The following is a 22,540-nucleotide window of genomic DNA, read 5'->3' as shown; positions in this document are numbered from 1 at the left end:
CACAGAGAGGTGGGCAAAATCCAGGCAATGTCCTAGATCTTAGAGCAATCTGCTTTTAACTCGTGTGAGGTGGAAAGAAACAGATGGGTGCAGTGTACATGGATGTCTTGATCTGAGTGTAATTTTGAGAACATCCCTCTGGCTGTGGTATTGAGCATGTGCTATTTGGGCAGGAAGGTGTAGAAACAGGAAGATTGATTATTGTAATAATCCAGGTGGGAGATATAATGGCTTGGATCAGGGTGGTAATGGCGGAGGTGGTGAGAAGTGGTTGTATCCTCATTATATTTAGAAAGTAGACAGGATTTAATGATGGAATCAGTTATGATGTATTAGAGAAAGAGAGGAATCTGGGATGACTCAAAGAATTTTGGCCTAAAATCTGGAGGATGGAATTGAATTTTACCGATGAGTAGATTGTGGGGTGAATAATCATGGTTTTGGTCTGTTACAAGTCAAGTTTGAGTTGTCTGTTAGACTTTCAAGTGGAGAATGAATAGGAAGTTGCTTAACACCCATCCAAAATGGAGTGTATCAGGGATCTTGAGGAATGAGTGGCATTTAAAAAAGGCATATATACTGGTGAAGGGCTTTCATGTTGGAACAGTTAAAGAAAGACTCACTGGATCTGGAGGCTGGGTGATAATTTAAGCTACTTTAAAAGTCTAGCTAAGAGCTGGCTGTGTTCTGATCTAGGGTGTTGGCAATAGAAGTGGAAAGAAAAAGACACTGAATAAGAGGACTTGATAACTAATTGAAAGTAGGGAGAAGGGAGAGGCAAAGGTGAAAAATAGTTCTTAGGTTTCAAATGTGAATGATTGGAAGCAGGTTACACCATTAACAGCCACAAGCAGAAAAGCAGGTTTGGGGACAAGATTCAGTTTGGCTACACCAACAATAACCATGTGTTTAGTGAGTTATAGTTTACAAAATCCTTCCTGGATATTATTTCAATTGGTCCTTTTACAATTGAGGTGCCTACGGGATATCCATGTAGGTAATTTATTCAACAAGTAATTGGAATTGAGTAAAGGGAGGATCTGGCCCTGGGCTGTGGATTGGGAGTCATTTGCATAGAAACTAGTTGAATTCCTGAGCTAACTAAGGGCAAGTATGTTACAAAAGAAATGTGGTGATAACAAAATCTTGGGGAAGGCGAAGTTTAAAGGCCCAAGAGGATGTGGAGTTACTTAAATAACTAAAAGTAGAGTCTGTTTTAATGAAATAAAATCCAAAGTGCATTATGAAAGATCTGTGGGAAAGCACATTTTGAATACCCCACCTTCAAAAGCTCTGTCTTCTGTCTTTGATTCCTCCAATATTCATACTGGACTCCTCTCACTACCCCACTTTCCAGTGTAATTTACCATCCATTCTGTGTGCATGTAGACAGCACACATATATGCCTGTGTCCAACACCCCAGTCTGTTCATTGTTTCCAATCTAGAGTGAACTGAGAGCTAATCCACAGTACATACCCATGGCAGGAATCCATATTGGGAGACCTGAAATCTGCCAAAATAAAACACAGGGCTATAGAAGTCATTCTATTATAATTGGCTGTTAGAAACTACCTGTGGTGCTTTGAGAACAAGTCCAGGGCAGTGGTAGGGTGGATCTTAGAGAATCCTTGAGAAGAAGCAACACATTTATTCAAGGTATTGAACTTGAGGAGAAAATATCAGGTAATCATTAAATTATTTAATAAGTGCCCAGAAAAGGCAGCCAAACCTTAAAAGATTATCTTTGGGGAAGATAGAAAATTACAGATGAGTGTAGTAAATATTTCTTTCTAAAGTAATCCCTTTATGCACGGGCAACTCCAAATATGAACATTGGATTATTTTTTAGACTCATGCAGGGCTCATTTAGCCATTTTGTAAAAGAATTCACACTTGAGTTGAGTGTTAGGCTCTTGTTTCTCGTTTTGGAAAAACACCCATTTATCTCTGTAGTGCTATTTCTGTGATATTATCAGTAAAACGTCTAGGTCGTACAGCAGAAATTTAGATGGAATTTCCAAATAAAAGCCCAACCTTCCAGTTTTAACCCTAATCCGGTCATGTGAACCTTGGTTACCATGGGTATTTTTGTCGTAGGAGCAAGTCCATGAGTGATGTCAGCGCAGACGATGTTCAGAACTTGCGTCAGCTGCGTTATGAGGAGATGCAGAAAATAAAATCACAATTAAAAGAACAAGATCAGAAATGGCAAGATGTGAGTACGTTTTATACTGGGAGATGGGAAGACTGGGAGAATGTATTTATTTGACTCTTCCTTGCTTCTCTTAAATGAAAATCAGTATACTTGAAATGATTTTCCTTGATACAGAATTCAGTTCTATAGAAAATGTGATCTACTTCCTTTAAAAAGATTTTACCTTTTTGACCTATTACTGTCGCCTATTTTATTTTATTTATTTTTTTTTTTTTAATTTTTTTTTTTTCCAACGTTTTTTTTTTTATTTATTTTTGGGACAGAGAGAGACATAGCATGAACGGGGGAGGGGCAGAGAGAGAGGGAGACACAGAACCGGAAACAGGCTCCAGGCTCCGAGCCATCAGCCCAGAGCCTGACGCGGGGCTCGAACTCACGGACCGCGAGATCGTGACCTGGCCGAAGTCGGACGCTTAACCGACTGCGCCACCCAGGCGCCCCAACTGTCGCCTATTTTAAAGGTCACTGTGAAAAATACAATAGGAGGTTTATTTTCTCATATTCGCTATGAGTTCTAAAAAATGTGAACCTGCTTCCTTACAGCATGGTTAACTTGTTAACTTGCTTTGGTTGGTTGAATTTGGAGTATGACTGTTATTGAAGCTTGTGAAGAGAGGAGACTTAGCTCAAAGTTTAGGGGTAGCAGAAGAGTAGGGGGTCCAGAACAGTCTTGGCATTAGCAGGGAGAGATGAAGGGGGCTCTGAGAGTTAATAGAGATTTGGGGAGAAATAAGAAATGTAACTAGGAGTACTATTTGGGTTGGAAAAGTAGCTGATATGAATCAAAATCAGATGTTTTCACAGAGCTGACCTATATCCAGATGTTTATATGGATATAGATGTAATATTTAGCTTTGTTCCTGCAGGAAAAAAAGCTTGACCTTTTTTTTGAAAGAGGTAATTGTTACAAACCAAAGGAGTGTCTAGAAATACACAATAGATAATTTAAACAGAGCAAACTCAAAAGAGTTTGAGGGCAACTTTATGGGAAGGGCAGAGTGTTAAAATGAACAAGAGGGCCAGAGATAGTAAATGTTCATTTTCAGAGAGGTTAGAGTCTATGAAATGAATAAGAACCCTCTGCCTTGGCTGACACTAAATTCCAGTGTCTCTTTTAGTTGGGAACTCGATTTAATTATCAAGAAACAGTAATTCAATGTCACTTTGCCAAAATACATGGTGGTGGTTTGGGTATGAAAATAACTATTGAGGGGTTATCCATTAAGTCAAGTCAGATGAAAATTCATGCTGATTATCTTGTAGGACTAAATGTACACTGTGCTTTTGTTCTTTTTGGAAGTAGTTTGTATTGGCTTCAGGCTGTTTTTAAACAGGAGTGGCCCTGTCTACTCTTAAAGGTATAAAGCAAACTTAGTTTAGTCTGAGACCTGTGCTTCTGTTTGGACTGAAATGCCACCAGTAATTCTTAACATGGCATTTCTCTATTTTGGAGACATAGAAAAATGTCTTAAACTCCTGAGTGTGACAACCAGCTTAGGCTGCTAGGGCTAATTTAAAAGGAAAATTAAGTTGATTGTCCTGGGGTCAGCCAGCTAGGTTAGACTTCTATTCCTGGGAATATGGGAAACAGATACACTTGTTCCTGTGTGGTCTTCCTTATTGCCCTGTCAGTAGGGGGAGTTTACTGGCTTCGAAATCATGTACTCAAGCCTTGCCTCCCCAGGAAAGCCTTTCCAAACTCTGCCCTCCGCTGCCTCAGGTACAATTGACCACTCCCTCTCCTTCAAACCCCCACCATCCTGTGCAATCCAATCATCGCATTCATTCACTGTTGAACTTTTATTGACAAGTCTCTTTCCCTTCAAGACCAAGAGTTCCTTGAGGGGACCCACATCTTCTGCGTCTGCATGTTTGTGGTCTTCTGGATTGAGCTGGGTGTACGTTAGATGAAAGAGCGTGCAGTCATGCTTAACCATTGCAATCCTAGCTCTGTCCCAGTTGTACTCGTGAAATCTGCCATTTCACATGACAGACAGATTATTGGAGTGACATGAGAATAAATTTGAAACAGTCCCTGATCTTTCTGACCTGGCACCCAATTACAAGCACTTAGCGTTCTTTGTGAAATGGTCAGGGAGGCAGGAGAAACAGTAATGGGGTCTATCTTACTAGGTCAGGTTTTTTAGACAGACACATGAGATAAAGGTTGGTACAGAAACGCCAGCTATAAAAAGCAAAATTAGGGCACCTTGGCATCAAGTTGGAGTGAATAGTTTCAGCGATGTAATGGGATACTCTGGCAGTCTCCCACTGCTAGAAAGGGTGTGTATGAATTCAGGTATGCCTGTGCTGATGTGATTTTCTTCTGTTAGGACCTTGCAAAATGGAAAGATCGTCGAAAAAGCTACACTTCAGATCTGCAGAAGAAAAAAGAAGAGAGGGAAGAAATTGAAAAGCAGGCACTTGAGAAGTCTGAGAGAAGCTCTAAGACATTTAAGGAAATGCTGCAGGACAGGTAAGAAAGCTAGTGCATCTCATGGTTGCAGATACCAGTGTTAGAAATCCTTATTTTATGTAAGTGTAGTGTAATGGAAGGTGTATGCCAATATTAAACCATAAACAGATAGACATTCAAGTCTCAGTATGTTGCTCTGTAAAGAAAAAGCAAAGTATTGCTGTAATAAATGGTGACTTGGATTAACAAAAGAAATGGGCGCTTAATATAGTGTGCTTTACTTCCTGATTTTTACATTGTATATTCACATGTGATATTGGATGGTGTTGGCTATAATTGGTGCCGAAAATAAACTACTTTTTCTCCTTTTAAAGTGAATTTAGGAATGGAGTGGCCAAATAAAACCAGGTCCCACTCTTCCAAATTGTGTAAAATATAAAGTTCCTTTTCACGTTTTAGTGGTGCGATTAAAATTATATTTTAAAAGAAGACAATATAAACGTAAATGGGAGGGGGTGTATTTTTGGCATTGCAACGTGACAGGATAAAGGTCCAATTTAAACTTTCCTGTAGAGCAGTTGCTGTGAGAAACCTTGGAATATTTCTAGGTCATGGGGAAGGCAAATATGCTTTATGGATAATGTCAAAAAGGAAATGTGCTGTCAGGTGAAATTAAACAAAACTCCTTTGTGCCCTAGAAGCAAATGGTAAACACCGTTTCTTTCACTTAAAGGCAATGCAGTTTGAAAGGTATTCCCTACTAAACAGGAGTGACGAGGATGTTTCATGAAGTTCTCTATAAATATGAATGGTGTCTTTAATCTGTAACAATTGTCCATGTGAGTTCTCTCAAGCTGTGTGAAATCATATCCTAACTTGATCTTCCTGAAGTCTGAGTCCTTTGTGGAAATCTTTTATTTTCACTAAATTGTTTAAAATTGTGTACAGGGGAAAAAAAAGCTCATAATCTTGTAAAGGAAGCCACATTTTTGGAAGGTTCAGATTGGTTGTAAGTTAGTTATGTCTACAGTGTGCTAATTTGGGAAGATTTATGAACTTGTGGGTAAAGCTTTGTGAAGAATCCCTTATTAAATATCTTAATTTTCTTATTAACAACTCTTTACAATTAAAAAAAAAATTCCTCTCCAGTATTTGGAAGTATTTGAGAGCCTGCTTAAAAAACAAAAGTCCAGTTCTTACAATTTTTAAGTGTGGCACTAAAAAAATCACGTGTATTTATTCTATTACCATTGTATTGGTTATTGTGTGAAGTCGGCAGCCTTTTTATTCTTTGTCTTATGTTCTTGCCAAAGTAACCCGTGTGTCTCTACCTCCTTGTGCTAAATGCATAACTTTATGGTTACGGTGTGCTTCTTTCTGCTAAGGGAATCCCGAAATCAAACATCTGCAGTTGTATCAAGAAGGAGGTTGCATTCTTCTGATGATATCTTGCACGAAGAAAAGCTTTCCCCTAGACTGACCACGTCAGAAGCAAGTTACCAGAGTGAAAGAGTAGAAGAGAAGGAGACAACGTATTCTGCAGAAGTTCCTAAGCAAGATTCTACAACTTTTGCAAAAAGAGAGGACGCTGCAGCAGCGGAAATTCAGCTTTCTTCTCAGAGCCCCATGGAAGAACAACACCCAGACCCTTTGTCTTCTCAGCATCCACCGAGTACACAAACCGAGTCGACTCGAATTTCAGCCTCTCTCCCCAGAAGTTACCAGAAAACTGATACAGCCAGGTTAACATCTGTGGTCATGCCTAGACCTTTTGGCTCTCAGGCAAGGGGAATCTCATCACTCCCGAGATCCTACACGGTAAAAAAAAAAAAAAAAAAAAATGTGTTCCCAGTTCATTTAGTCTGTTCTCAGGAGCACAGTGCTGGTAAACTTATGCAGAAGTTTGAGCTCCATTTACTTGATGTATAAAATGTACATAACTTATGTATAAAGCAATTCCAGCCAGTTTAGATTCAAAAGACATTTAATGCTTAAAATATAACAACTCTGTGGAACTATTTTAAACTTTAAAGTCAATGAAAGTAAGGCTGATAACATTTTAAACAATGAATAACCTCTTTCTAAGGCAGAGCATTTTTTTAGTGTTATGTTTTCTCAAATACAGCTTTTGTAAAGTATTAGGTTGAACTATGTGAAGATGCTAATAGTTCTTTTTGACCTACAAAACAGCAATTTCATATGGTTTAACCTGAATATTTTCAGGTGCCTTATGAACAGCTTTCTAGTTTCCTCTGAGTACCCACTTTATTAGAATTTACTATGCTTGAAAGTGGTTATTAAAATGTATTTCATGGTTCTATTTATATTGGGATTTTTAAGAATATAGAAAATGCAGTTGTTTGCCCTGAGAATGAAGCAGTAATGCATACCTGAAAGTGGATGTATTAATTTTAACTCTGTGTCTTAAGATCAGTGTTCAAATTCTTTCTACTTCTGCCAATATTGTATCCTAAAAGCTAAGAAAAAGCTTGAAAGAAATATTTAAGGTAAGGAAAACCTGCATGAACTAGCCAGGGAACTCCTAATCATTATATTAAGTAAAATAGAGATATATTTGGTAGCATAAAAATCAAACATATATGACTCATTACTAACATATCAAAAGACAATTTATAGAGTCAGAAAAATGTTAGATGAATTCTAGATGTAGGGTTAACATCAGTAAGATTTAACATGCTCCTACAAATGGGTAAGAAAAGATAAGCACTAGAAAAGCACAAAAAAGATAAGCACTCATGTGGAAATGAGTAGTCAGTTTAAGGAAGAAGGAATTCAGATGGCTGATGACATAAAACACATTGAAGCATGTTCAACTTCATTAGAGCAAGAATGAAATGTACAGCTTTCAGTCATCAGACCGACAAAGATTTAAAACATTGAAAACGTCCGGTGTTGACAAGGGTGTAGAGACACAGCCATTCTTGTACATTACATTAGGAGTGCACTGCTATAATTTTTTGAGAAGATATATATATATATATATATATATATATATATATATATATATATATATACATACACACACACACACATATACATATAATTTATATATTACATTAGATTTTTTAATATTACATTTATTATACATAAAATATCTTTTGGGCAACAAGTATACTTTTGGAAACCTATGAAAATAAATATTCCAATTGTAATAATATGTAGGTTCTTGTTGCAATAATTTTGGAGGTTACAGAAAACTTGAAACGACATTAAATACATATCAAGTGACTAATTTGTAGATATCCCTACTATACAGCATTCAATAATTAAAAAGTCTAGTCTAGAGATCTATTAAACCCATCAGAATGATGTAAATGAGCAAAGAAAGTTTCAGAAGTCCGTTTTAATATCAACACTTTTATAAAAACAAGTCCTCCTCCCAAAACATCATGTGTCTATCCATTAGCATGAAAGAACGTGCTCCAAGCTTTTAGCATTGGTTGCTGTGGGAGGTACGTTACTTTTATAGTTTTAAAGTATTTAGTGTATGTATTTTTTAAGCAGAAATCTAACAAGGCCAAGCTTAATATGATGTTTTATTTTTAGATGGATGATGGCTGGAAGTATAACGGAGATGTCGAATATGTGAAGAGAACTCAGAGCAGTTTGGTCAGCACCTCTGTGCACAAACCTGACACGAGCCAGCTTGCTACCAGCAAGTCCAGTGAGAGAGAGGGAGTAGCGGTGGGAGAAGGTGTGATGCAGCTGCCGTCTCCTACCCTCTCCTTCTCATCGCTTTCCCAGGAAGAGGCTGCCACTTCTAAAGCCACACTGTCTTCACCATCTGGCCCTGACTTAATGTCTGAGCTTGGAGAAGGGGGAAGCTCACCACAGACAGAGGTCTCCAGATCCTCACAGGTGAGGATTTTAAGACTATCCCTATCTTGGGGAGGTTCTTCGTCACCCATTGCTCTGAAACATAAGTATTTCAATCTGCAAACCATGTTTCTGACCTCTAGGCATTATTATCTGGGCTGATAATGTGGAAAACAATATTGCATTTTATTTTTAGCACATCTTGGGAAGAAGGAGGCCTCTTCCACCTTTGAGTTTATGAATGCAGATTACCCTTATGATGTGTGTGAATCGAGGCTTGCTGGACGAGTCTCTTTAGGGTTTGGCTGGTTTTTCTCTCTACTCCTCATTTCAGCAACTGCTGCCTTATACTTCTAGTACTCAGCAGTCCCTGGTTCAGCTGTGGGGGTCACTTGGAAGGTTATAGATTCAGGCCTAACAGGTAAGTGAGTAATAAAAGCCCTTTCTCAGGGAAATTAACTGACCACAAGGGGAAATTGGTACACATGCTACATGCTGGTCTCTAGGGGCTCGGCATTTCTTTCCTTGTATAAACCATCTAGTGACTTAATACTGATTTAGAAAGTCTACAATTTTGTCCCGTTTCTTGCATCTTAAAGGGAATATTGAGGCTTAATTACAGTAGGACAGTTGTGTTCTGTAACATTTGGAGTCCAAACAAGATATACCATCAGATGAAGAATGATTGGAGGCCATTTATAGTTTTTCCTAATTAAAATCACCAAGAGAATTACTAGGTAATGAATGCAGTATGTTTTACATGTAAGTTAAAAGTTGTTGGTTGTCCAGAGAACAGAAAGCTTTTCTTTAAAAAAACAAAACAAAACAATACCTTTGTTAAACAGTTTGATAGCTGTATGAACCCCTTGGCATGGAGGAGCTAGTGTGATTCTTTGACTTGTCAGACATTCTCTGGTGCTTTACCGGAATAGATGTGTTTTCCAAGGCACAGCATCAAGTATATAACTTGGCTTAGGTTATAGTAACGAAATAACTATGTGCAATAATTGGGTCTGGTATATTTACTACAGAAAAGCTTTACAAGTTTATGTCTTCTTTTGATTTTGGAGTCCTTTGTTCTTGAGAAAATTTGGGAATGCAGGAAAGTATACATGATGAAAGCCACTGGTTGTCCCATCATTTAGAGGTACTTGTTGTTAACATTTAGGCATATGTCTTTGTTGTTCCCATGCATGTTTACAAACATAGATCTAAAAATATTTCTTCAGCTTACTAAAATCATGAGTTGTAAATTTTTTGCTTCATTTGTAAAGAATGAGAAAGATATCATTAGCATCATAAGTTTGAGTGGATCAGAACAAGCGCCTGTGGTATATACTTGGAGAACATAAGGTACCGGTGGGTGAATAATAAAAACAGAAACAAGGTGTCTTTTGTTTTACGGACTTGGGACTTGTGTGTTTGCCTTCACCTTTTCAAATAGCAAACTCAACAGAACAGCCTCATTAATGTATTGTGCATGAGGGGGTAGTCACTCCCTCGGGGTGGCAGCTGCCTAGCTACATCCAGGGATTAAGAACAAGAGGCTAAGTGTGGTGTGGGGGTGTGTTCCAGGTTATTGCAGTTCAGAGGACCTGAATTAACATGGCATGGATCCAGGTTTCATCATTAATGGATTTATGCTCCTGTGTCTCCAAGCTTGAAATGGTATCCTACCAAGCAAAATTAGGCTTTCCCAAATAAAGCAGTTGGAATGCTTGAACACATGTGTATGTCATACGGTGACTTACCTGTCTCTGAGTTGCTTGCACTATGAAGAAAGCATCTCGGGTACCGTCACCTGCTCTTGTCACTGAGAAGGAGCTTGCTTGCCTTGGGAATAGGACAGCCAATGACTAATAAGTCAGAGGTGTTTGCAACACCCTTCCAAATGTTTGTCCACACTCTGTAATTCTAGGTGTTCAGAGAATAGAAAAATCACAGATAATATGTGGGTGAACATCTAGATATTTTGGTAGCTTTGTAAGTGTTCTTCAGGTCTCCTTTCTCCTTCTTACTCATGCTTTCACTAGTAATCTCCTTTCATTTCTTTGTTCCAGCATCTCCCATGATGTTCTTTTCTATCTTTGTTTTCACTACCCTGATTCTCAGGCCCTTTCCCCATCAGTGCAAATATTTTGTAAATAGTCACATGTATTTGTACATTCTATGCAAGCCTGATGTTAGATTGACTTGCAGAAGGCCAGGCTGCCCTTGGTAATTTCTCTGCTGCAAAGCCTCCAGTGGCACTCTGTGGTCTGTTCGGTGAAGTTCAAAGCACTCAGGAGAGCCCTGTGGTCCCTCAACACTGGTCCCCAACTCCCTTTATAGTGCTGTAACAGCTGTTTATTGAGTGCTTACCATGTGCCAGACAGGCTTCTCAAGCTATTTCTTAGTCCTCAGTGATCCTTGTATCCCTGTTATGCTGTTGTGGAATTTGAGGCGTGGAGTGGTCATGTTCCTTGTCCAAAGCCATACAGGGTAGTGAGTGGTGGAGTCAGGATTTGAAACCAGGCAATCTGACTCAAGGTCGCCCGCACCACACTATGTTGGGGAAAAAAGAATTGGAAATAGGTGACCTGGCCATACAACACCGCTTGCTTTTTCTTGAGCACCTAGTGTGCTTTCTTAAACACATCACAGATATTCATTCTTATTGTTCACACATTCTAAAATGCTCATTTTACCCATGTTTGTCTTGTGAAGTCCTCCTGTTCTTTCAAAGCCCAGGAGGGTCACTTCCTTTGTAAATCAGGACCTCTTCTTCCCCTAGTTGGAATTGAACTTTTCACCTTTGAAAGTGTCATTTGCTGAATTCGTCCTTGTTCTAAATGTTCACCGTTTCTCCTTCACTGGTATTCTTTGTACCCTCCACAGCCTTTACACATAGTTGGCATTTTTGTATTTACTGACTCGAATTGCAGTCAAGGCCTTGATCACCAAACCGAAGTATGAACTTGGTCCAGCAGGTAATTTAGGTCCTTATAGGTTCTTTCCCATCTCCACTGCCAAGCAGGGATTTCATTCCTCTCCACTGCCTTTTCTCCTGTACTTCTCTTATGGTATTGTTTCTTTTCCTGCCTCTTTTTCTGATCCAGGCTTCCAGGGCAATCCTGAGGGTGACCCTGAGGCAAGGGGAGAGAGTGTGACTCCCAGATTCACTTTGACAACTTTCCCCTTGATTGGTCATCTATAGGGTTTTGTTTCCTGTTCTTTCTTGTCAGAGACCTCTTCTCCCAAACTCCACCCAGATCCACATTTCAGAACCACTGCCCCAGATTTTTTAAAGTTGTACCCAGAAGCCAGATGATACACCTAGAAGGAAGGATGATTTTTTCATGTTTGCTTCTTAATCAGCAAGCCTGTGATAGTGTCCCTTTAGAATAGTATCCAGGGCTGACCGTGTCATAGCTGCCTCCCATGCACTGTGCTTACTTGTCACCTTTGCTAGACTCTTCTCTCTGGGAGGGCAGGAAGAAGCCTGTCCTGATGACTGTTAGCACAGTGCCTGGATCTATATTAGTTGAAGGCTGACTGAGTTCTATTGGCTTCAGAGCTAAGTACGTGAGCATTAAATAGGATTCTCTTTAGTTGATCTGGAAATTGCTTAACCAGCATTTATACACATATATAACGTTGTTTCCATGGGGAACAGAAAATAATTATGGCACAGCAGCCATGCACCTTGGTACCTCTTAAATGTTTCGCTTAATCCTCCCAATGACTGCAAATTAGGCGATATTATCCCCACTTTTACTGATGAAATACTTGAGATCTGAAAGTTACATAACTTGCTTTGGGTTGGTTAAGTGCTTAGGCCACAAATGTAATTTCTCTGACCCTAATTTTTTTTGAAATATGAGAAGCTCCAATTTGAGAACTGCCTTATGTGAAGTTAAGTCTCCAAATGTTAACTCATGTTAACTTTGTTGTATCTCTAGAATTTTAGAGCCAACAGGGACTGAAATATCTTCTGTTTCATAAAGATAAAGTCATTCTTCAAATTGCTTTTGAGGGAAGCTGTATGGTTATCTGAAATGTAGAATTTCTGAAAGGTAGAGTTTGAAATCTCCCCAATAGGTAGTAAGTAGATACCAGCAATTTTAAATGGCATACAGTAATAATAATTGGCATATTCTGTGACTGAAATTCCAGTAGCTGTGTAGAAGGTGGAGGGAAAGAACGTCAGGGGCAGGATGGCCAATGATAAGCTGGCTGCATTAGTTTGGGCTGTGGTCTCCCCTCTAAATTAAGATGGTAACCTGAAGAGCAATGAAAGAATGGGATGATTCAGGATAGATTTATGGACTGAGGACTTGGGAGCACTTTTTATGAAGGCATGTGTGTGGTGGAGAGTGGGGGCTGTTGTGTGCAACTGGGGTGGGAAGGGAAGGAGGAGGAGCCCCTGGTGTTGCTAACTTGGGCATCTGGTCAAGTCGTGATGTAACTGACCAAAGTCGAGAAACAAGAGGTGGAAAAGAGTAGGTTTGGGAAGAGGTCATGGATTTAATTTTGGATATCATGGGCTGAGACAGTAGCTGAAGACACAGCAAGGAAAGAGGTTAACTCAGGAAAGCTTGTAGTCAGAAAGATGGGAGGCTGGCTAGGGAAGAACAAGAAGTGAACGTAGGAGAGCAGACAGAAGAGCACACTAGTGAAAGTGAGAGGCGGCCAGACAGATGGAGGACAAGACGGGGGAAATGGGATAGTGGATGACAGAGAAGACCGTTTCTGAAAGCAGGAATCGGTGGTAGTGCCTGGTGGAAGGAGGATCGGAAACAGATTTGGTAGGAAAGAGATAAACTTGAAATGAGTTGAGTTAAAGCTATAGAGCTGGAAACACCACCTGCCTCTTGGAATGGAGAAGTGGAGCCAGTAGGTATAGATGTGCCTGTGGCAAAGGAGACTGGCTCTGGTGCCACAAGTTGGGGCCACCCACCTACGTTCTCACCCTACTCAGACCCTGAAAACATGATGCAAAAGAATCATGTATACAAAAATCAAAGTTGATACATTTCCTCTGTTACTTATGACTATAGAGTGTTTTAATTTTGTCAGTTTCAGTAAGGCTTCCCTTAAGTCAACACATTTATCTAATTGAAAAATTGGGGAGAGGGGCGCCTGGGTGGCTCAGTGGGTTGAGCGGCCAACTTTGGCTCAGGTCATGATCTTGTGGTCTGTGAGTTCGAGCCCCGTGTCTGGCTCTGTGCTGACAGCCCAGAGCCTGGACCCTGTTTCAGATTCTGTGTCTCCCTCTATCTCTGACCCTCCCCTGTTCATGCTCTGTCTCTCTCTGTCTCAAAAATAAATAAACGTTAAAAAAAATTTTAAAAATAAAAAATAAAAAAAAAATTGGGGAGAATAGTTTTCTGACCTGTTAGTACGTAAGACTGACCCTATTTTCCACCACTTCTCATCTTTGGTGAGAGGAAACTCTTAATTAATCAGATATCCTAAAATTAAATGTGGTCATTGCTACTCTAGATAGATCATCATATTGTTGTCTAAAAAGCTCAGCTTTCAGTGTATACTTCTGTTTAAATTGTATCTAATTTGAGGGAAATTATTTTTAAATGGTGATATGTTCATAACCATACTCATATCTTTTCCTGCATAGATAACTGGAACCACTTGACGTGGTTCTTTATCAGTCATCAAGAATCTAGATTTCCCCCAAGAATTTATATTTCTGGTTCTATCTAGTTCAAGCAGTAATAATTCCCTTATCATCATCTTCTGAAGCATGAAAAGCATGGACTGTTTGTGGAATATTCACATGGCATGTGTCTTGCAGAGATAAATAGGGAAGTAGAAATCCTAACTGAAATCACTGCTGAATAGTTTATGCTAAACTATAATTATAGATATGTTCCCCTGCTAATCTAATTCAAGGACGGAGGATTCCACAGCAATGCCTATGGGACTGCCATAATGGGCAGGCCATGCCACTGAAATTACAGCTTGAAACTGAAATTATAGCTACTTTTATGGATTGGTTTGGGAGGGAAGTGGTCTACATAAAATTTTCATTTGAAAATAGGGTTTTGCAAAACAAAAAGCTTGCAAATTAACATCATTATGAGAGAGAAGTTCCTGCTAGAGTCAAGGACAGGCCAGAGGTCACCTGGTTATTGATAGAAAAACACCTGTAATTGCTCCTGGGGTTCTTTCCTCCTTTGCCTGTATATAGTCCTAAGGACCCACACACTTATAGTGTGTCAGGCTGCTGGCAGCCGCAGTGAGGCTGTTGCCTGTTAACTGTTTCTGAGAGGTGGTTATCTGCCCTTTTATTTAATATGTTCAGGTAGAGGCTTCTTTCCAAGGTAAGAATATCCTTTTGTGAGACAGTTCTTCTTGTCTAATAAAATTGTGAGGCTCTTTCATCTTTAGCTTCAGCTCATTCTCTTTTATCCTATTTTTGGTAGAAAAGGATAATGTTCACTTGCTGTCTCCCACAAAGTATTCTTTTTATGTGGTTTGAGACTATTTATTTGAACTCCATCATATCTTTTATTTTTCAAGATAAGAAACATCAGTTAGTATCTTGAATATCTAATGTATCATTTGTCTCTGTGCCCTTTTATAGCAATAGATTCTGTAGATGGCTGTAAGTTGAATTTTTTTTTTTTTTTTTTTTTTGGACGGTTAAGTGTGGTGATGACCGCTTGTTTTCAATGAGTCATCTCTAATGTAAGTGTATGGTAGTTTCGGTTAAGGAGTGGAACTAACCAGTAATTTTTTCTGTTCATAGCAGAGCTTTATTCTGGAGATTGGTGTTCATCAGGCTGATTATTAATGTGTTCTCACTACCTGCATCTGGGTTCCTGTATTTAAACTGCTTTACAAGCTATCTGATGAAGACTTTTCTGTATCATTAGCTACAGATTTTTAAAAAATAATTCCATACCCAACTCTTGAAGAGTCAATAATTATTTTTCAAGAGCCAGGACCATGCCTCATCCATCTTTATTTCCCAAGAACTAGGCACTGTGTTTTATACAGAATAGATGTACAATAAGTGTATGTTGAACAAACGATAAGTAAATGTTAAAGCACTTCTGTGTCCATAGAATGTAGTAAGCTCTTGGTTCAGTGTCTTCCTTGCCTTCTATTTCAATTCTTATATAATATCAGTTTTTCTCAGAATATACTCACATGGATTTTAAACTTGTTTTAGAGATGGAAAAACTTTGGCATAAAGCTTTATGAATTGCCCAGTTGGCCCTAGGTTTGGTTTTCACGGCCACGTTGTAGTGGAGAATGTGTAGGGTTTGTTTTTTTTTTTTTTTTCTGGGAAATTTAGTGGCTTTAGGAATAACTTTTTCTTTTAGTCTAAGTTCTTAATTATTTGGAATCAAAGACTGAAACTAGTCTGGGAATGGCAAGTTAAAATTCATATCTGTTGTTGACCCAAAACGAAACACATAAATTATGAAAGATAACTGAAATGTTCACAGACATTGTATAGTTTAAAACTTAAAACATTTGTTTTGGAAATGGCTGTGAGTCTGTGGCCCCGAGAATTTGCTGCCGTGGGGTATGGTGGTGGAGGCTGGCTGTTGTCCGGGAGGCCATCGTTCTTGGGCTCACTGGCTGTTGTTACTTCAAGGAGGTTGTGACTTGTTGCTCAGCGTGTCTCAGCAGGGTCCCTCTTGGCATCTGACCTGTGGTTCCTCTGAGGTGCCATCGCTCCATGTCCCATAGCTGTGCGAAGGCTCTGCCCTCATCACTGGATCTTCGCGTGGCTGTGGGGCAAACAACACCTTGCCAAAGCTTCAGGCGCTCTTTAGGGGGTGGTGTCAGTCCCACAGGCACCCCACAGCTAGCTGATTGTGTGTCAATGAACCCCTTGAAATTATGCAGCTATGTTAAATGTCAGAGATACTTTTTCTAGAATTATGGTGGCATTTTTAAAATGGTTAACAATTTTTTTTGCTATTTTCAAAAATGCCATTGTATTAAAATGTATGATCTGTAACATTGTATACATTTAAGGTATATAGTTAGTATATATATTTGACACATTTATATATTGTAATATGATTGCCATTGTAGTGATAATTAGCACCTCGATCACCTTACATAATTTTCTTTTTAGTGGTTGGAATAATTAAGTTATCGTCTCTTAGCGAGTTTGATCATAATACGGTGTTGTCTGTATTCACTGTTCTGTGCATTACGTCTCAAGGGCTCATTTACTGATTGCCAGTTTGTACCCTTAAACAGCACACAGTCTATCTTCTTACTCTTTTCCTATTTGGGTACTAACAAATGGTCTATAAAGTAAACCCAGTTGTATGGTGAGCATATGCCCAAGATTTATTAATGTCCAACTGATTTAAAGTATTGGTGTGAAGAAAAATATCTATTAATGTGAAGTTTTCCCTTATTTTATCAGAAAAGCTAACTCACTGATATTTATATAAATGAGGGTTTTACTAAACCCAAGTTAAAAAGATGGATGCTCCTGGTCTATCATGAAATAATTCAAGTGTACCTTGAATATAGCCTCCCTCCTTTCATGGATAGACTTTCCTCCTTGCGGGTGCCAGCAACACCTGATCCCACTGGTTCATATTTGTTTTCAGGATCAGTTCAGTGATATGAGAATCAGCATACACCAGACGCCTGGGAGCGGTCTTGACTTTGGGTTTACAGTAAAATGGGTGTTTTCTGGGATCTTCGTTGCGTCAATTGAAGCAGGTAAATCATTGATTTAGCTCTACTGAACTTTCTTCCCCCTGTTATCCTATGCTGTTCACAACCCCCTCCAGAAATTAGTGTGTTTGCTGTAGGAGGAGAAAATACATGTGAAAAGTGCAGCAGGAAAGCCAGGAGGTGCATCCTCTTCCCCGAGACTTCCCTGAGACTGATAGTGTTTTTTCTCTTTGCCTAATTAATTTGAGTTTTGTGGGGTCTTAGTTTTGTGACCTTTACAGAATTCGTTTGTCAGAATTTTAGGTTTTATATTTGGAAATGCTACCAAACAACACCTCACTGGAAATTCAAAAAGAACCTTCCATGATTGGCTGTGTCTGTGGTGGATATTTAAGTGCTGTATAATAAATTGATGTTTTCTGAGCATCCTAATATATCTGTTGTCCGTGGAGTGTCCTCAGGATGCTTCAGGACTTTTACAAAAGTCCTTCCCCATCTGGGGTTATATCAAGTCAGTCCCAGGCAGTCTTCAGCAAGATATCACCACAAGGCCTAAAATTCAAATGAAAGCTACTGTTGTTAAGAGGAGTTCCTCACTTACATGTTTTAGCTATATAAAAGTGCATGCTAACACTGCTTTTTTTTTTTTTAATTTAAGAAAGTTCTTAAAAAAGACTTTAATTAGGTAATGGTAAGTGGCAATTGTAAGCAGTTTTAAGTGGCCTTGCTTTTTTCCTTTTCTTCTTTTTTTAAAAAAAAAATCCATTCCAGGGTACATTTGGTTTTGGAAGCTCAATTCAAGTACAATATATTTCACATTTTTAATTTAAAAATAATTAAAAATGTTTCTTTGCTCCTAGGAAGGTAATAAATTTTATTGAATAGATGAGCTTATTTCTCCTTTGCATGTTAATGATGATGCTTAGTGTGGAGTGAAAAATGCCTTTGCTGCTTTGTATATTGTGGATACCCAAATATTTGATAATGTAAAAAAAACCTCATGGATCTACCCTAACTGAAAAATATAAGAGATGGTTAGTTGACATTAAGAAGGCATTTTTTTTCTTTAAGTAAGCAATTGGTAGAACATGGATTTTGTTGTTTTTGTTGTTTGTTTGCTTAGAATTTTTTATTATTGGTTCCTTAATTGATTTTGCTTTATTTAGGTAGCCCAGCAGAATTTTCTCAGCTACAGGTAGATGATGAAATTATTGCTGTTAACAACACCAAGTTTTCATATAAGGACACAAAAGAGTGGGAGGCGACCATGGCTAATGCTCAAGAAACTGGAAACCTAGTAATGGATATCAGGCGCTATGGAAAGTCTGGTAAGTTGGTTTTACCACCGTCTGGCTTTCTAAATCGGGAACTGGTCTTTGGCAAGCGGTTCTAACAGCTTGCTTCAATAACGTCTTCCTCAGTTTTTAAAAATTTTTTGGCTTCAAGATGTTTTGCGGTTATGCTGTCACAAGTCTTGAATGATACTTCCTTGACTATTCTGTCTGAAGACTTTTCACTAGCAGATTTACTGAATTTACATTATTTACCGGCTGATTTACATGCTGGACTGACTTTGAATGCAAATATTAACTGGAAGCTATTGTAATTGCACCTGCATTTGGGAGTCATATAATAATGCTGAGTATTAAGAATTACGCTATGATTTTACTTTCTCTACGGCACCGTAACTAACTGGTATGAGAGAGAACATGGTAGGCAATTGGTCATGTTGCTGTTGTTCATGCTCAAGGAACTTTCAGTATATATTCTATTATTGTGTTTCTTAGCTGTTGAGGGTAGATGGAGAAGGGCATTAAGCCTCCCCCTACCTGTTAAGGTATGATATCAAAATATGATACTCTATCCTGGCTTACAGAAAGATTCAGCAAATTTGCTAGTCTTTACATTATTAACATCATCTAACCCTTGTGTTTTTGGAAGGTGATCTGTTGGTCAAAACACGGAACTCTTGACTTCTTTCACACGCTACCTGATTTGTTTGTATGTCTTTTACATGTTCATTTTGTATATGTACATTCAGTAACTTTGTTCTTTCCACTCCAACATTTATGTGTACTCATTTCTTGATCACCATGTGCCAATCAGACTGGGGCAGAGACCAACCTTCCCTGCCATTTACACGGCATAAAACCCTCAATCTCACCAGTATGGCTACCAAAATTATAGGTTCACCTGAAACAAAGTGGATTGATACAACTTCTGGAATTTACAACTCAGACAAATCTTCAAATCTGTCAGTAACGACTGATTTCTCGGAAAGCCTCCAGCATTCTGTAAGTATTTTGAGAAGTGGGAGTATTTGTGTAGAGCAAAGTATCTGTAGGAAGTCTGTGTGGGTGGGGGAAAGGATTTATTTGGACAATTTTGATGCTACTTTAAAAACCATTAGTTGAATAACATAATTTATAGGAATGAGAGTAAAAATGTATTTTTGACAATCCTATGGCATTACTATTAATAGAATAATAGTTACATAATGGTAAAATCAAAAGATCCTGTACTGTTGTTTTACGGGTATTTCTTACCAATCTTCATCATTATGCCCATTCCTCAGATCTTTGTGGATATGAAGTAGTAATAATGTAAAATTATACACTGTAATTTGTTTATGCTTTCTTTAGTCTTTACAGGTAAATTGTACACAATTACTATACTTATTTTAAAACCTCATGAAGCATGTTTAGTTTCTTATGTAGGTGAATTTGATGGTTAGACTTAGATGTGTGGTTAAAAGATATTCAGTGACATTAATTGATGAAAAATAATTACAGTCTAGGCATTTTCCTAAGTATCAGTTAAATTTAAAATTTCAAATAAATGCTTATATCGACTCCCTAGATATAGTTGTTGTTATCTAAGATACTCTTTTAGCCAGTAAGGAGTTCCTGCTACATTGTGTAAGAAATGCTTAAATGCTGAAGAATCTTATGTGCTTATGTTGCTTAGTCATCAATACAAGCTAAGTGAACTAATTATTTGGCATATCATGTTTCTTGGAAAAGGAATGACTGAATTTAAAGTCATCCATGCTTATCGATAGATGGTCATTAATCCTTCCACAAATATTAAAGAATAATGAAAATTTTTTTCTATTTATGTAAAAGGCTGTAAGAAATACATTAATATCCTGAAAAACTCACCTTATTAAGATATTTTCACCAATGGGATATGCATCATTTAAACCCAAAGTCCAGTTGAGGAAATAGATGCTAACTGGCATTTTATCCTTTCCAGAATACTGAATCCAAGGAAATAAATGGAATTCGTGATGAAAGTAATACTTTTGAATCAAAAGGTAAACATCACCATTGTAACTATATTTATAATATAGAAGTGCTAGCATTCAAGTTTTGCTATTATAAAAATTAATGTCAGAATAGAGGCAAAGAAAAACTGATCCCAATGCAAGTTGAAACTAAAAGGTTAGCACGCAGATCCAGTTGCAGCCAGGTGGAAAGGCATTCAGTTCCAGGGTTTGAATAGTTCAGGAACTGCAAACAACGCTTTGGCAGCATGCCCAGGAGCTTTGAGTGCCTGTGTGTCTAAGCCAAATAAGAAAGACTGGTTTCCCGAGGCCATTAGCCTTCTTGCAATGGTATGTTGGCAGAGGGAATCTTCGTTAAATCTGAAACGATGAATGAAGTTTCCTGCTCCCCTTTATTGTGGTGAAAAGGACAAGTTCATAGGCAGCTAGTCTTAGTAGAGCAATGGCAATAACAGTTATTAGCGAAAAGTACCCATTTGTAATGACAAGGCAGGCGTAGTATCTAGGGAGATCTTGTTTTAGGAATTTAGTCACTGCTCTCTTCCTCCTTCTGTCTGTTCATAAGTAATTGTCACCACATACTATGTGCTATTCCTTAAGCATACAAAATAAGTAAGAAAGATCTGGTTCACATAGGCAGGGAGAGAGAGAGACCCAAAGGAGATAAAACTCCTTTTACCATGAAGCTAAGCTCTGGTCGGGCTGGGTCTTCATAGCAGTTTGATGGCTTTGCACCTGCATTTGCCAGTTCATAATGGTCAAAGCCAAACCAAGTTTGTAAATTTCCCTTTATTGATGACTTATTTTGGTGTTAAATTTCTGATAGTTACAAGTGACTGTGTTTTAATTGTCTGATACTGCATTCTTAATCAAAGAAGTTTTGTAAGCAAACCTAACATTTTTTTTAAGTTTATTTATTTTGAGAGACATAGAGAGGGTGCGTGCACACACGTGCAAACCAGCACGAGTGTGGGAGGGGCAGAGAGGGAGAGAGAATCCCAAGTAGGCTCTGCGCTGCGTGGACACGGGGCTCCATGCCATGAACCGTGAGATCATGATCTCAGCTGAAATCGGGAATCGGATGCTTAACCAACAGAACCACCCAGGTGCCCCTAACCTGACTTATTTTTGATTTATGATGTTAAATCCAAGATCCCCAGGTCCTATTCTACCAGTTATTCAGGCAGAGCAAACAGATAATAAGACACTGAACTTGTCATTAGTGACTGGCACTGTATGCTGTTCTGTCATTTGAGGGGTTTGTTAAGAGAAGTAAGCACCAACTAGTGTCAAGTAATAATTTCATTTACATTTTATGAATAAACAGAAGTGTAATAATCATTTGCCATAACCTTGCAACAGATCTGTAGAAGTCAGAATGTTTCTTTTTTTCCTCTCTCTCTCTCTCTCTTTTTTTTTTTTTTTTTTTTTTTTTTTTTACTGGACTAAACTCCATTTACTTGAAGTTAGTGGATGTTACTAGGGCAAAATAGAAGAATATTTTAATTTGGGCATTTGTTTTTATTTCGTCTTTCTCTGGGTATTAATTTATTTTCTTGTCTTCCTCCCCACTATTTTTCAGTTCATTTTTTACTTATTACTGTGAAAACTCTTAGTTGCAAACAATTCTCCTTGGACTTCTAGACTTTGGATTGATTAACCTAGCAAAACATATTAATGTTCATTTCTCTAAAGCTGTGTGATCTAGCATGGGGCTTCTGTGAAACTATGATGCTATCTGCTAGAATTTATTAATGAAATAATTAGTTCCTCTACTAATCCGAATGTAGTATAGATTTCTAAAAGTATGTGTCTCTGTGCCATATCTTCTATGGCCATCAGTTTTGTCATTTTAAAACTAGAGCTGCAGACATTAGTCAAATGTTTTCCAGTGGTGAGAGATTAAAATGAATGACATGGTATTGATTTTTTTTTTTTTTTTGTATTTTTCAACTAGCATCTGAACCTATTTCTTTGAAAAACTTAAAAAGGCGATCACAATTTTTTGAACAAGGTAAACTACCAAACTAACAATTCATGCACTTTCATGGACTTGTTCCCATTCTCCACTCTTTCCTAGTCGTCTGTGGTGCTGGGCACTGAGCCTTTCAATTGGCTGTCATGAC

General features: G+C 38.3%; 1 protein-coding gene across 24 annotated transcripts in view; it reads left to right on the top strand.

The window, feature by feature from the left end:
* LMO7 (LIM domain 7) overlaps positions 1-22,540 on the top strand; it is a 196,546-nt gene that overhangs the window by 155,690 nt on the left and 18,316 nt on the right. For 14 of the 24 annotated variants that reach the window (XM_058682605.1, XM_058682673.1, XM_058682753.1 and 11 more), the window contains 9 exons: positions 2,100-2,217; positions 4,551-4,693; positions 6,019-6,451; positions 8,201-8,512; positions 17,059-17,173; positions 18,295-18,456; positions 19,235-19,422; positions 20,384-20,444; positions 22,372-22,428. In XM_058682605.1, the coding sequence (XP_058538588.1) occupies positions 2,100-2,217; positions 4,551-4,693; positions 6,019-6,451; positions 8,201-8,512; positions 17,059-17,173; positions 18,295-18,456; positions 19,235-19,422; positions 20,384-20,444; positions 22,372-22,428 (1,589 nt within the window). The remainder of the gene's footprint in view (positions 1-2,099; positions 2,218-4,550; positions 4,694-6,018; positions 6,452-8,200; positions 8,513-17,058; positions 17,174-18,294; positions 18,457-19,234; positions 19,423-20,383; positions 20,445-22,371; positions 22,429-22,540) is intronic. The other 10 variants (XM_058682770.1, XM_058682740.1, XM_058682701.1 and 7 more) reach the window with 3 other exon arrangements.

The sequence above is a fragment of the Neofelis nebulosa genome, chromosome 1 (assembly GCF_028018385.1).
Source record: "Neofelis nebulosa isolate mNeoNeb1 chromosome 1, mNeoNeb1.pri, whole genome shotgun sequence".
Lineage (NCBI taxonomy): Eukaryota > Metazoa > Chordata > Mammalia > Carnivora > Felidae > Neofelis > Neofelis nebulosa.
The sequence above is the reverse complement of the archived record's forward strand: the minus strand, read 5'-3'. Positions and strand labels throughout refer to the sequence as shown.